This window comes from Lissotriton helveticus, chromosome 1_1 (assembly GCF_964261635.1).
Source record: "Lissotriton helveticus chromosome 1_1, aLisHel1.1, whole genome shotgun sequence".
NCBI lineage: Eukaryota > Metazoa > Chordata > Amphibia > Caudata > Salamandridae > Lissotriton > Lissotriton helveticus.
The window spans coordinates 310,521,424-310,536,111 of NC_136057.1; the positions used below are offsets into that span (position 1 = coordinate 310,521,424).

Below are 14,688 nucleotides of genomic sequence, written 5' to 3' on the forward strand. Positions count from 1 at the left end.
CTTGTTGTCAGGCTGGATCTGAGGAAGCAAGGTTCAGGGTGTCACCAAAATACTAGATTCAGGGGAGTTACAGGTAGGTAAGGGCAGGGAGCAATGGGTCCCTTCCCTGGGGTGCCTACACCCCCTATCATGCCACACTCCTGTGGGAGGTGGGCAGGAGCCAGTCCCTTGTTGGCTAGGTCCCCCCATCCTCAAGAGGGTGGGGACTCAGATTTGTGCTTCACCTCACCTCCCCCACCTGAGGGGTGGAGTTGGCACTTGTTTTCCCCGCCAGCTCTTCTGCCCAAAGTGGGGGGTAGAACCAGATGGACCCGTTGCTGAAAGCAGCAAATGGTCTGGGGAGGCTCACAAAGGCAGCATGCCTTTGAAGCTTCCCCTTCGTGAACCCTGCCCTTCCTGGGGGAGAGAGCTTAGCACCTTGTCCCAGGATGTGCATAGTTTCAGGTCCCAGAGAGCTGCAGGCTCTCAACCCAGGGGTGCAGAAACATGTCTGTTGGTGGCAGCCTAAGAAGCCGCTCAGTCAGGTCACTAGAAGTTGGTCTCTAAGATGCCCTATGTTGTGCATTTTACATTAAATCCTACACTGGCATCAGTGTGAGTTTATTGTGCTGAGAAGTTTGATACCAAACTTCTCAGTGTTCAGCATAGCCATTATGGTGCTGTGGAGTTTGTAACGACAAACTACCAGCACTATATACTCCTAATGGTAGCACTGCAATTACAGTGTCTAAGAATGGACTTAGACACTGTAGGGGTACAGGGCGCATGCACCTGTACCCTCACCACTGGTATAGTGCACCTAGCTAGAAGGGTGACTGATCTATGCCAGGGCAATGGGTTGTAGGCATGGAACACAGACATGTGTGCCATGTCTACTCTTCACTTTGTTCTGCACCAAGATACGCAGCCTGCAAAGGCAGTGTGTGAGTGTGAAGGTACAAGACCTCTAAGGGTGGCACAATAAGTGCTGCAGCCCTTAGAGGCCTTTTCTGGTCACAGTGCCCTGGGTACCTGTGGTACCATTTACCAGGGGCTGACCTGTGGCCAGAGATGCCAATTGGGGTTAGGTTTCAAAGCAGTTTTAGGGAAAGAACGTAGGCCCTGGGTACCTGATTAGCAGGAACCCAGGGTACACTCAGTCAAAGCACATCAGCATTTCATCAAAAAGTGGGGGGAGGGGGGTGGAACTATGTAGAAAGGCGGTAATTTCTCACAAAGGGTTCCCCCAGGGTCAAGGATGTACTCAAAGAGCACCCATAGTGGCCCTAGGGCAGCAGTGCTGAGGCCCAATGTTAGCCTACAGGGCAGTCAGTTGGTGGCTGCTCTTGGTCAAGCCACAGGGTTGAGGGAGCAAAGTTCCTAGGGTTAAGCTCAGGGCAAAGGGTGATCAGAGTTAGCACACAAGGTGCACTCTCAGCGGCACTGGGGCAGCTGGGTGAAGGGGGCTGAGTTGGCGTTGGGTACCCTGTTTGTTTCAATGGGAGATCTCTGGTGAGAACAAACACTACAGATTAGGACAGGGAGGGTTCCTGAAGGAGACCACCGGGTGGAGAGGTTAGTTGGGATGCAGGGGGTTGCCTGGACACCCTCTGTTGGACCACCCAGGCCAGGGGGCGTTGTGTGCAGGGTTGTCTTTAGGCATCAGGTTTCCTTACCAGCTCTGGTCGAGGTGACTCTCCAGGTAGAGGATGCAGGCATCATCTGGGTCGGGGAGACCCTCAAGGTAGAGGCTGCAGGCGCCGTCTGGAGGCAGGTCACCAGACCTCTGGTCAGGTCGCTGGGGGGACCTCCTTGTGGTGTTGGGAAACTAACTCGGGTCATGGATGTCAGGTGTAGAGTGGTGCAGACTCGTGGATTCAGCCTGAGCCAGAGTCTGGTTCTTGAGCAAGTCTGGTGCTCAGGAGAGACAGAGTCTTTGTGGGGAAGGCAGGGCAGGCCCTCCTGGTTCTGGGGGGCAGCTGGATACGCCTGGATTCCACTGGAGCATGTAGAGGTCGGGATAGGCTGGAGCCAAGGTCGATGGTGTCCTCTTCTTCCTTCAGCACGGCTCTTCGGTCTACCTTCTTGCTCGTCTGAATCAAGGTTTGGGGTTGCCCTTAAATAGCAACTTTTGGGGCGTTTCAGGTAGGTACAGGTTGAGACCAATGGATCCCTTCCTTGGGGTGGGTGCACCCCCTACTATGCATACCAGTGGGAGGGGCCTCTTTCTGGTTGGCTGGGTCCCCCTCATCTTCAAGATGGCAGGGACTGAGAGTTGTATTAGACTATTTAGACCATCGATACGAAGCACAACAAGGTGCAGATACCCAGGCGGTTTTTACCGCCTCTAAACGGAGACAAGAAGGTACGCGCACAAGCTAAGGGATAAATAATGTCCTTTCGAATGGTTGTATTCTGCACGTTTTAATTAACAGTGAGCCAATTGCGGTTTCTTATGGGTTTTGTTTATTTTCTAAGTAAGGGTTATATATATTTTCATTATTATATATTGATGCTGTGGTATATAAGCATTACCCTATAGCATGATACTCTCGATTTGGCCATAAGTATGCCTCTTGTTTCTTATGTAGCTCGAGAAAGTCCAAAGACGTACAATGAGTACTATGCATTTGTTTAAAGTTCACTATGAACAGACAGCCTTCTACAGGATGAGGAATTTCTCATAAGTAAGCGGTTTTAATATCATATATAATGTTAGTACTTATGTACTAGATCTTTAAGTAAACAGACTAAATATCGTACATATCTTTAGAACTAGAGGCTTTAGATTGATTTTAAGGTTTGTTGAAACGTCATTAGACGTATAGCTAACTATGATACATTTCCGCTGTTTGTAGATAGCTCCATAACACCAAGCGGATCTACACTCATTATGAGCGGTGTTTATGACCAATATATAAAACGGTCAGCAAGAGCGAGACTTTCTCTTACTATTAAGTGAGTGAGTATAACCTCTTTACTGTGGAGCGTATCCAGCCTTTGCTTCCATCAGTTTTAATACTCAATGGCACACCTTTGTTTTTCTGTATGTTTTTAACATCGGTTTGGGGACTTGACAGCGACAGTTTTTTAGCTGCCCAAGTCGTAAAATATCAGAGTAAGTGTAATTTATGTAATTAGCCTCTTCTGATTAATGTGAAGAAACTGCAGTTTTAACCTCCATGCTCGCTCATATAATTTCTGCAACAAGAAATAGGCCTTGTTAAGTTAACTAGTACTATGTACTATAAGTATAGAAGGCAACATCGTCACTAGTCTTCTTTTACTTACACTAAATGATATGGCCCCCCTACTCTGTTCTTTTATCTTCATATTTTTTTCTTCTAATTCTTCTAGCTCTTTTTCCATCTTGTAAATAAAATGATGTAATTTTTGTAGATCTAAATGTTGTTTATATACATGATTTATCTCTCTCTTTTAATATTGTTGGTCCATATGGTATGTCCATATGGTCTCTTAAATTTAGGAAATGCTTTATGAATGGACTAAATTGCAGCGTTTTCATTATTGTTCAAATTATTTGGTCACGGTTATTGATAAACAAAGAATATTCTAGGTATTTATGAATATATAGTGTATATATGTAACCACTATGTAATTTTATGTTTCATATAGTTTTTGTGCAAAACACGGTTCCCAGATGAAGGCAGCAATGCCGAAACGCGCGTAGGTTTCATCTACCGCATGCCTCCATCAAGTTTTCCTTGAGAAGGCTGTGGCAGGGCTTATCACTGTTGGCACGCTGCTGCTGATTACGGAGGTGCTGCACCAAGAGCGTGCAATTTTTTTTTTTTTTTTTTAAAACAGCTTAACTTGTAAAGTTCGTTATTTTAAAGGGGGTGTGTTAGTGTGCTATTTTTTAAATATCACTGTTACTGCTGCTGGCACTTATCCGCCTTAGGAGGCACTGATACGCTGCTTATTGGGGTACCTGTCTCGATTCCTGCCTTCCCCGCCCCGTTCCGACGAGGTGACTAGCACCGTTGTGCGGAGGGCGTGGAGGGGTAGAGACAGGCACTTCCGGTCGGCTGGGGGGACGGGACGGTTAGCGTTATAGTTGACCGCCTCAGCTGGGAGGGATTTAAGAACTATGCCCCCTCGTTCGCGCAGCGGACGTGCGCAGCGGGCGCGCCAAAGGCAAGCCCGTCTGCGCCCGTCCGGGGACAGGGGCCGGAACCCCTGGCCAAATTGAGAGGTATGTACAATATTCTAGAGCGGAACTGCTGGCCTTATGCCCTCCGTTGGACAGGGAGTGCAGACACAGTATGGTAGCTATGCAAAACAGCGGGTGTTCACACTGTGCATATAGGCTATCAGCTGCCCCAGCCAAATCAGATGGGGAGGTAACCTTGATAGGGGGCTTACTTAATTGCAGATCCCTTAGTAAACACACAATTCAAATACGGGATCTGCTCTTGGATCAAGACCTAGATTTGCTGTTCTTAACAGAAACGTGGTTAGGTGTGAATTCTGATCCGGATATTGTAGAAACACTCCCCCCAGGGTATACTCTGGTGAGAGTGGATAGAGTGGCTGGTAGAGGAGGGGGGGATTGCTCTGATACATAAGACAACTATGGACTGTGTATAAGACAACTATGTACTGTATGTTTGAATCTGCGGCCATTCCCGACTGTGAGGCGGGAGTGTTCACTTTAAAATTAAGCTCTAAACTGACGGTGAAAGGGCTGTTGATTTATAGACCCCCAGGTCCCTCCACCCATTTTGGGGCAAATTTACCGGAGAGTATGGCCCACCTGGCCCTAAGGCATGATAAGTTGCTGGTTCTGGGTGATCTGAACCTGCATTTTGATGATCCCCGGAATAAGGAAGCTCTACACGTACGACAGGACCTTCAGGCATTTCAGCTACAGTTAAAGTCACTAGCCCCCACCCATCAAGGCGGACACCTGCTTGACCCGGTGTTCGCAAATTGGGAGGATGTGGTTGTTAAGCCGGTTGCTGTCCCATGGTCAGACCACTTTTTGGTCCCTATGAAGATTACTCTATCGAATGAAGACAATCAGAGTAGAGACGGGCACGTGTACTTACAGGAAGTGGAAAACTATGGATCAGGGGAGGTTTAATAAGGAGCTGTTGGAAGGGGGCCCTCCAGTGGGGATGGATAGTGACACTGCTTGTCTGAATCTAGAGACACGCATTAGTAAAGCGTTTCATATGGTGGCGCCGCTTCCCCAGTGTAAGAAGGGGAACAGGAAACGTAAAACTGCTCCCAGCCGTTGCAGGTCATTAAATCCGAATGCAAACGACTGGAGAGGAAGTGGAGTAAAGGTTTCCTAAGCCAGGATAAATTGGAGTATAAGACTCATCATCGTAAATATCAGAAATTACTGAGACAGTCTAAAGCCACCTACTTCAAAATTAGAGTTAACCTGGCTCAGAATGCCTCAAAGGAATTATTCAAAATATACAAAGAAATTTCGTCAGTGGCCCAGTCGAATAATACCAATATTGGGGATGTGGAGGAGTGTGATCGTATTGCCACCTACTTTGCTGAGAAGGTGGAAGCGATCTACTCGTCTTTCTCAGACACCATACAAGCTGGGGTAGAGTCTGAAGTTCAGATGACAGAGTCGGTAGTAGTTCATAATCTGAACCATTTTACGGTTCCCTCCCCGGAGATGCTAAAAAGGATCTGTCTAGGTATTAAGTCTGGTTCGCCTAATGACCCAGCCCCGGCTAAGGTAATGACAGATAGCCTGGATGTACTGGAACCGTATATCAGACATCTAATGGAGGTTTCATTTAGCTCCCACACACTGCCTGAAAGCTGGAAACGTGCCATTGTCCTTCCAGTGAGGAAAAAGCCTAGCCTAAGCATGAGTAGACTTGACAACCTCAGACCTATTTCTCTTTTACCCTTTTTTGCGAAAGTGGCGGAGAAATTGGTAAACCAACAACTAATGGCATATCTGGAAAAATGTAGCCTCTTGCATCCTGTCCAATCGGGATTCCGCGTAGGATACGCTACGGAAACCGCTCTTTTACGGGCCACTGAAACTATCAGGAAGGGAGCAGATGCGGGGCATACCATGGCTTTGATCATGTTAGACCTGAGCGCAGCCTTTGACACTGTAGCACACTCCACCTTGCTACAGTGTCTCAGCAAAGGCGGCGTATCGGGATCGGCCTTAAAGTGGATAAAGTCCTTTCTAACAGGGCAGAGCTTCCAGGTTAGGCTAGGCATGCATCATTCCAGAGATATGGATTTGCAGCAAGGGGTGCCTCAGGGCTCTGCCCTGAGCCCCACGCTGTTTAATCTATATATGGCCCCTTTAGCAGAGATAGTGCAGGGGCATGGAGTTGGGGTCGTCTCTTACGCAGACGACACCCAGCTGCTGGTCTCCCTATCTCAAGCTCCGGAGTGTGCTGCATCCAACTTTAAAATCTGTATGCAGGATCTTGCCACTTGGATGAATGAGCACTGCCTCAAATTGAACGGTAGTAAAACTGAGGTTTTGGTGGTAGGGGGAAGTAGCAACAGCTGGTCGGCGGAGTGGTGGCCGTCGAGTCTTGGTCCCACCCCCATTCCTTGTAAGGAGGCCAAAAATCTGGGGGTATGGGTGGATCCAGCACTTTCCTATGAAGGGCACATAGGTAAGGTGGCCGGCAAATGTTTCGGAGTGCTAAAGTCCCTGCGTAAGACCCTCGACTTGCTCCCGTTAGAGGCTCGCAAGACCATGGTTCATGCGCATGTAACGTCGCGCCTCGACTACGCCAATATTCTATACTTAGGGGCCAATGAACATAGTCTTAGTCGATTACAGGTTCTGCAAAACTCGGCGGCGCGGCTTGTGTTGAATCAACCTAGGAGGGCGGCTTCTAAGAAAGCCCTTACCTCCCTGCACTGGCTACCCGTCAGACAAAGGATTATTTTTAAGTCTCTTTGTACTTGCCACCGCATTCTTAACAACGCTAGCCCGGACTACTCAAGTGACTTGGTCACCAGATATGTGCCCCAAAGATCGTTACTGTCCATCGGAACCGGAATGGTGGTCATTCCCAAGGTCAAGAAAGCCAGGATGGGTGGTCGCTCATTTAGATTCCGGGCTGCGCAGCATTGGAATAAGCTCCCTCAATCTCTGGAGGGCTCTGAACGGAATTTTAGAAGGTTGCTGAAAACTCACCTAATCTCATGCAGCAGGTAGTGGCGTAAGGAGTAGCTCTGTCTACAGTCAACTCACCCAGCGCGGGGACACGCCGAGATGGTGGAACCATTGCGCTTTATAAATGCTTTGTTATTACTTGTCTTTATTATGTGTCAAGTAATTGGAAAAAAGTATTGACTGTATTAATGTAATAATTTTTTTCTTATTTCAATGTTAGTCTAACTATTCACTGATGTTATCTAATTTTGTAAATATACACCCTTTGAAAACAAAATCAAACTAACCAAAAAGAAAGTTAAATAAATAAATGAATACATTTTGATAATATTGTGTGGCTATCTAATTGTATGGTATGTAATGTGGTTACTATTAATCTGTACCTAGAATATTTTCATGTGATTATAGACAAGCTTGCTTTTGGGTTCTTTACTTATCTAGTTTTTGTCCCTGCGCATAGCAAACATATTGGTTTGGTGGTGGTAACCTTATTTCACAATTGTAGGGACTGAGAGTTGTGCCTTGCCTACTCCACCTGAGGGGATGAGTTGGCAAAGGTGGGCACACCTCTCCTCTTGGTTTTCCCGCCGATTCTCCCACCCAAAGTGGGGGTTAGAACTAGTGGGTGCCAGTTGCTGGGAGCAGCAAATGGTTGGGTCAGCTCACAAAGGCAGCAAGCCTTTCAAACTTCCCTTTCATGGACCCAGCCCATCCTGGGGATGAAGCTTGGCACCTCTGCCCAGCATGTGCTATGTTTCAGGACCCAGAGAGCAGGAGGCTCTCGACCCAGAGGTCCAGAAACATGTCTGTGGGAGCAGCCACTCAGCCAGGACACTAGGGTTGGGTCGTTTTTCAGGGGGCATCTCATAAGATGCCCTCTGAGTGCATTTGGCATTGAAGCCCACTCTGGCATCAATGTGGGTTTAATGGGCTGAAAAGTTCGATAAAATACTTCCCAGGGTCCAGTAAACTCATTATGGTGCTGAGGAGTTTGTAATGACAAACTCCCATCCATATATTCCTAATGGCTTTATTGCACTTACAATGTCTATGAAGGGACTTCAGATACTGTAGGGGTACAGGCCTCTTGCACCAATGGTATAGTGCACCCAGCAAGGGTGTCTTATCTATACCATAGGCAGTGGGTTGTAAGCATGGCACACAGGTATGTGTGACATGTCGACTCTTCACTTTTCTCTGCATCAAAACATGCAGCCTGAAAGGGAAGTGGGTGTTGTGTTACGGTACTGTGCCTCTAAGGGATGCACAGTCCTTAGAGGTCTTCCCTGGTCACAGTCTCCTTGGTACAAGGGCCTCGCATGTAGCCAGAGGAGCCAATTAGGGGTGCAAGGTACAGTTTTAGGGAAAGCCCTAGTTAGCAGGAACCCAGTGCACACTTAGTCAAAAAGCATCAAACATCAGGCAAAAAGTGGGGGGCAACCATGAAAAAAGTGGCACTTTCTTACACCGGTTACTGAAATGGTCCAAGCATAATGCATCAGATGTAGAAGTGTTGAGGTCCAATATGGTCTAGTCATGGGCACACCAGATTCTTTCACTCTGGTTATACACATCATTCTAGAGCCACAACAATCTTTGCCCAAACAGTTCCCACTGCACATTACGCAAACACAATGACGAAATGGGGAGATCCACTGCAATTAAGGGTGCCCTGGTAGGGATGCGATGGTCATTCCAGCCTGCATATGCGCCACCCTCCCAAGTGGTCGGCATGCTGGGCACACTAATGCCCCCTCCCGACTCAACTTCCATAAGGGACAACTATTTGTCAGCAGTCTCTCATCTCTTTGTACTACAAAGTGTAAAGATTAGACATGCACAGAAGTGTTAGCATCAGGGCTACCTCCTTCATAGGCTGGCATTTTAGTTGTTTTTGTTATGGCTGCTGCCATGTTAATATGGACGCTCACAGTGGAAGGTAAAATGGCAATATGTGAATTGAGAGGACGCATTATCACCATACATTTTTGTCTTGTTGGGACTTCAGAGTCGCCAAACTTCTAAACATGAGATTAAAACTGGTGATCAGGTGTTATAAAAATCCCTATATTTGGCCATAGTTTTAAAAGGCTTCGTGGCTAGCCTAACACCACCGAGGTCACACCAGTTTGCTGCAAACAAGCCCCAGCAAGGGGTTGCTCAGGGGATCCAAGAACAGTGCAGAGAAGTAGGTTTTAGCCCAGTACTGCTCAACATGCCCTGACAAGGGATAGAGAATAGGTAAATATCTAGTTCCTATCGAAAAAATGTATGCTGTGCAATCCATCTTAAGAAAATCGATTTATAGGCTTCCTGTTTTCAGCTTCTGCAAATTTAATGTATTCTTTTCCTTGGCCAGATCATGCATTGCAGCATTAATGTTCGCATTCCGTGTGGTCACGGTTCATATTTTCTGCACCAGACTTTGGTTTTACAAATAAACACTTTAAAGATTTGTCCCGTGTTTTAGTGCTATTTTGAGTTTGTTTTCCCTGAACTCATATAAAGGAACTAATCATGACCAGAAAACACTACCCACACAGTACTGCTTAGTTGGTTGTGTACGGGTGGCAGTCCAACTGAATTACTAATTTGTTTGCTACACTCAAGTACACTTCGATATCTTACCCCTGTGGCAAGATTTAAACAGTCTCGGATAATTGTATGGACTGTGAGAGACAGTAGCTCTCCTCTGTCAGGCCTGCAAGTAAGCAACTAATTCTAGTGTTCTGGCCAGTTAGTTCATTTAAAATCCTTCTAGCGTATTTTTTCAATTAAGATGTAAGAGTTAACTGGCCTTCAATCAATCGGTTTACTCATCCTTCCCTCAACTACTGCTTGTGTTCCATCTGCATTGTCCCTCAACCCTTCCTGAAGCCTTCATTTTCACAGATCTTGTGTGTCCCCAGGTGGCCATGCATGTTTGTTGTGCAGTATATGCAAGACCACCTGACTCCAATATTTGTTCTCAACTGTGCAAGAGAGGCTCCTCCAACTGATGCAGTGTGGGCTGCCCAGAGCAGGGAGAGTGGAGTAATATAGCAGGTCTCAGTCAGCGTCGGAAGAGATGTTCCCCAAGGCTCCAGCCTCTGCTGCATAATACCAAAGCCCTGGGCTCAGTGAAGGTGTCCGCCAAGTACTCCTTCTGCCAGTAATTGAAGGCCCCACCCAACTCAATATGCTTATGCACACCAGGCGCCTACAGGTGCGCCTTGGCAGAACTGCTACTTATCCATCCCATAGTGTAGGCTTCTACCGCTGCTCCCAGCTGCCAGCAACCAGTCAAAGATCCTATCTTTTCCCAAGGAGCAGAAAGGAGAAAGCCAGAGGACCAGAGCTCAATTGCTTCCTCACAAGGACTCAAACGCTACTGGTACACTGTGATGCCTGGGTCAGACAGTTGCTCCTATGAGCCAGCACATCAAGTTTACACCATGTAGGTAAGTTCTTTCTCGTTCTTTTTTGTAGTGGCTGTTTTCCACTGGTCGGGATCTAGTCACGCCATGAAATTAGGGCAGGGTTTTTTATTTAAATTAGGTCAGAGATCAAGCCATACCCCCAGCATTGGGCAATTAAAAAAAATTCTGATTACCCCATTCTGATTTTTTGATACTGCTTTTCCTTGGAGTTACATCAGCGGCTACTTAAAGCACAGTTTGTAATTTTGGCCTTTTCTCTTGACTTTTTCACTTGATTTGAGGAAGCTTGCATGGGGTGTACAGAAACTAGGCTGTCAAATTAATTTTCTTTTTAACGCAAATAAATGCAATTTTCAAAAATAGAAAGTTTTATGATTACACAGCAGGTGTTGAGAACTGATAAAGGCATGAGGAAAACAACGTAAAAAGCGGAGCACAAAGGAAAACAAGCAGTAGCCAAGACAATAAGTCAAGGGATGGCAGGGTATTGCAAAGTTTTTTTTTCATTTGTTTTATCTTGAGCAAACAATCCAAATACTAGAAATAACCCAAAACAAAACCTCATGCTACTTTCTAAATTTGGTGACCACGTTTGCAATAAAAATATGTGAATTCAAAAAATATATATCAACTATGATTAATAGAATAGGGACAGGGGCCTCCTAAAAGACGGATGTACTTACATTATATAAACTTCGTCTTAATGGAGATCACAGGAAATACATGAGACTGTCAAAACAGCAAAAGCTTTCTGTAGGCAAGACTTAAAAAATTACCAGTAAATACTTTTATTAAGAAGTATTGGCAAAGCCCATAGCAACTCTATGCAAAAGCTATTGGCTTTGCCAATATGTTTTAGCCATGCTGTATACCAACGTGGCTGCTGTTCTACATGGCTAACCGGTAGTGGCAAAAAGGAGAGGGTGTCAGAGGGCGCCCGGGCAAGCAGCAGGGTGGCGGCAGACAGCAGCAGCAGGGTGGCGGCAGACAGCAGCAGCAGGGTGGCGGCAGACAGCAGCAGCAGGGTGGCGGCAGACAGCAGCAGCAGGGTGGCGGCAGACAGCAGCAGCAGGGTGGCGGCAGACAGCAGCAGCAGGGTGGCGGCAGACAGCAGCAGCAGGGTGGCGGCAGACAGCAGCAGGGTTTCACAAAGTGCAGTAGCAAAGACTGCAGTGGTGCCTAGTAGAGTGGGGTAAGGTGCGCTGACAGAGTAGAGTGGTTTAGAGTACAGAGAAGTTTCGAGTGCAGTGGCACAGACCGGAGTGGTGCAGAGTGAAGTGGTGTTGAGTGGTGTAAAATGTAGTATGCATGGTGTGGTAGCGAACTGCCATTACAGACAATACACCTTCAAATGAAATGAACATTACATTTACACAGACATACAGTTTTACTGATAAAAGTATACATCACACAAATGATAATGTGTAGGCATGTCATCACTTAATGTACTTATCTGTGTTGAATGTACTAAACTATTTTCCACCACATTTCAGAAATACCCAAAACATTAGCTGCATTTGTGCTTTCCATATTTTAAAATATCTGAAAAGTTCAGTTATAGACTTCTTTTTCTAGCACACAACATTTAAATCTTATCGTACAGTCTTTCTCCAGAGCACACCTCCATTAGCAAGAAGAACTGTCACATAAATCCTCTCACGTTGAAGTTAGAGCAAAAAAAGTATCCACCAAGCTACCTGGAAGACAGAGCCTGACATTTGACCTCTGCCCTTGAATGTACAGCAAATGTGACAAGATACGATAAAAGATTTAAAGACCCGTTTACAGAAAGGGAGCACTCTGAAGAATAAAGTAAATAAGGTATGGACCACAGAAGGGACAGACTAACACAAAGCCAGTAAATAGTAAGCAAGTAAATGTGAGTTACAAAGCCAATGGTAAGCAATGGGCGGAATGCATTCCGAGAAACGCTTTCTGAATGTCCCCAAGAAGTGTTGAGTCAACGAGACAGCTGCTCTGTGTGGTAGGTTTCGACCTAAAAATGAAAAGACATGACTTACCTCTGGATCTGCGAGGCGTTGCGACAGTCCCACAACAAAGACCAGGTTCTTTTGTACAACCCGCACACTAGCTAAGTGTTTGCGATTTTCTGAAATTTTCTGTTTGCGCTCATTCTGTTTCTGCTTCTTCTCGTTCTTTATCCTTTGCAGTTCTTCTTGTGATAGTGGTTTGTATACTGCTGGGTCTTCTGGGTATGGCTGAATAAAAGAACATAGAACGTTTGCCAACGTAATCGATAATGTAATGTGGCCAACTTCAAATTTGCAAGTGGCAGTGTCCAACCATGGAGCAGCACCAGTTAGATTACAATAAGGTGTCATAAGCAACAAATATTACCATACGGTTTCAGTAACGTACCATCACTTGGGGGGTTTAAATTTAGTTTCATGAAAGACCAAGCAATCTATTCATTAACTTAATTTGCTTTAAACATTAACAACTTAATAGCGTGAATAGTCTCAACATTAAGTAAAAACCTCCTCAATTACATAAGCAGAGATTTTACAAAGGCAACAAAAACAGATGGAAATTAAATTAAGCCAAATAGTTTACAGGAAAAAAAAAACACCATTAAGGTAACATTTAGGTTTAGAAAGTGTTACACTCCCAGCTACAATGAAAAATCTATATTAAGTTACTTAGAACCAATTGTACATTTTATATAAGCAGAAACAGTATTAAGCGTACTCTGGTTGACCCTATTCTTTACATTTTATTGTAACGCTTATAGGTATGCGTAGCTAAAAAGAGCATAGCAGAGTTCTAAAGTATGCAGAAACCAACTGTTACAACAGTCGCATATAGATGTATTATTCTACACCTGCCCTGCATAGAACATCGTAGTCTGGCACACTTTCTCATGTTGAACCTCCTCCTAACGAGCTCAAGTTAATTTGGAAGAAAAGGTTAGGGACAAAATGTCTGCACTGCCCTGCATAACTCAATAGTGTCGTCCACACATTTTTAAAACAAGCATTTACAATGCAACGGTTTCGCCTTTGCAAAAGTTAGAGCTTTTTGCATTGCTCATCAGAGGTCTATTCTCACAATAGGATTGCGATTATAAAGGATTTTGCATACAATTCCCTTGCGAAGATCCACTGTCCAGTTCTTGTAAATCCCACACTAGACATTGCTAGCAGATGGCAGACAGCACATGCAGAAATCCTGTTAATCCCATTTCTGCCCCAATCAGCTCTCCCCAGAGAGACAGATAACCAAGCAATCTGAGTAAGGAAATAGGAAATTACGCAAAATAGAGGAAGCCCAAAAATATGGATCTAACAAGAAGATTAGCTTGTAAAATACAAATTGCACACAGCTTTATTTACCACTTGGAAGTGAATTAAATTACTTTCCCAATTCTTGCTCACTGACACGGGAAGGAAAGTGTGGCTGTTGTTACTATATGTTAACAGCTGGCAGGCATCTGAGGTACTGTGGTGTTCCGATACTGGTAGCACTAAGGAAATGTTCAGGATTTTGTTTTTTGTTTCACATCAGTTGTAAGTTACATCTGTGTGAAGATTTTTCTCCCCAGCTAAGTTTTGTTTATATATATTTTTTTATGTTCCTGGTTTCCCTTTGCCTTAGCCTCTGCAAAGATTTTCTGTGCAAGGGGAGGCCATTTTTACTCATATCAAACCCACCCATGATGGACAGTAAATGCACATTATTTTCTTCTCTGCAAGGTACCCTTTCTCAAAGTATATTGTGGCAGGAGTATCAATTTATTCTGTGGCAGGAGTACGCAAGTATACTGTGGAAGGAGTATGCAAGTATAATGTGGCAGGAGTACGCAAGTACACTGTGGCAGGAGTACGCAAGCATACTGTAGCAGGTGTATGCAAGTATACTGTAGCATGAGTATGCAAGTATACTGTAGCAGGATTATGCAAGTATACTGTAGCAGGAGTATAAACATATACTGAGGCGGGAGTATAAATGTATACTGTGGCAGGAGTGTATAAGTATACTGTGAAGTATAGACGTATACTCTGGCAGAAGTATGCAAATATGCTGTGGCAGGAGTATAAACGTATACTGTGGTAAATATACCTTTTGCAATCTCAACTACAGCAAAAGCCGCCAACTTGGCAATATATGTTACTAAAAAAAACA

At 45.1% G+C, this 14,688-nt stretch overlaps 1 protein-coding gene across 9 annotated transcripts in view; it reads right to left on the reverse strand.

The window, feature by feature from the left end:
* Positions 1–14,688, reverse strand: part of CNOT4 (CCR4-NOT transcription complex subunit 4) — a 681,024-nt gene that overhangs the window by 515,091 nt on the left and 151,245 nt on the right. For all 9 annotated transcript variants that reach the window (XM_078671728.1, XM_078671694.1, XM_078671703.1 and 6 more), the window contains one exon: positions 12,567–12,764. In XM_078671728.1, coding sequence (XP_078527854.1) covers positions 12,567–12,764 — 198 coding nt within the window. The remainder of the gene's footprint in view (positions 1–12,566; positions 12,765–14,688) is intronic.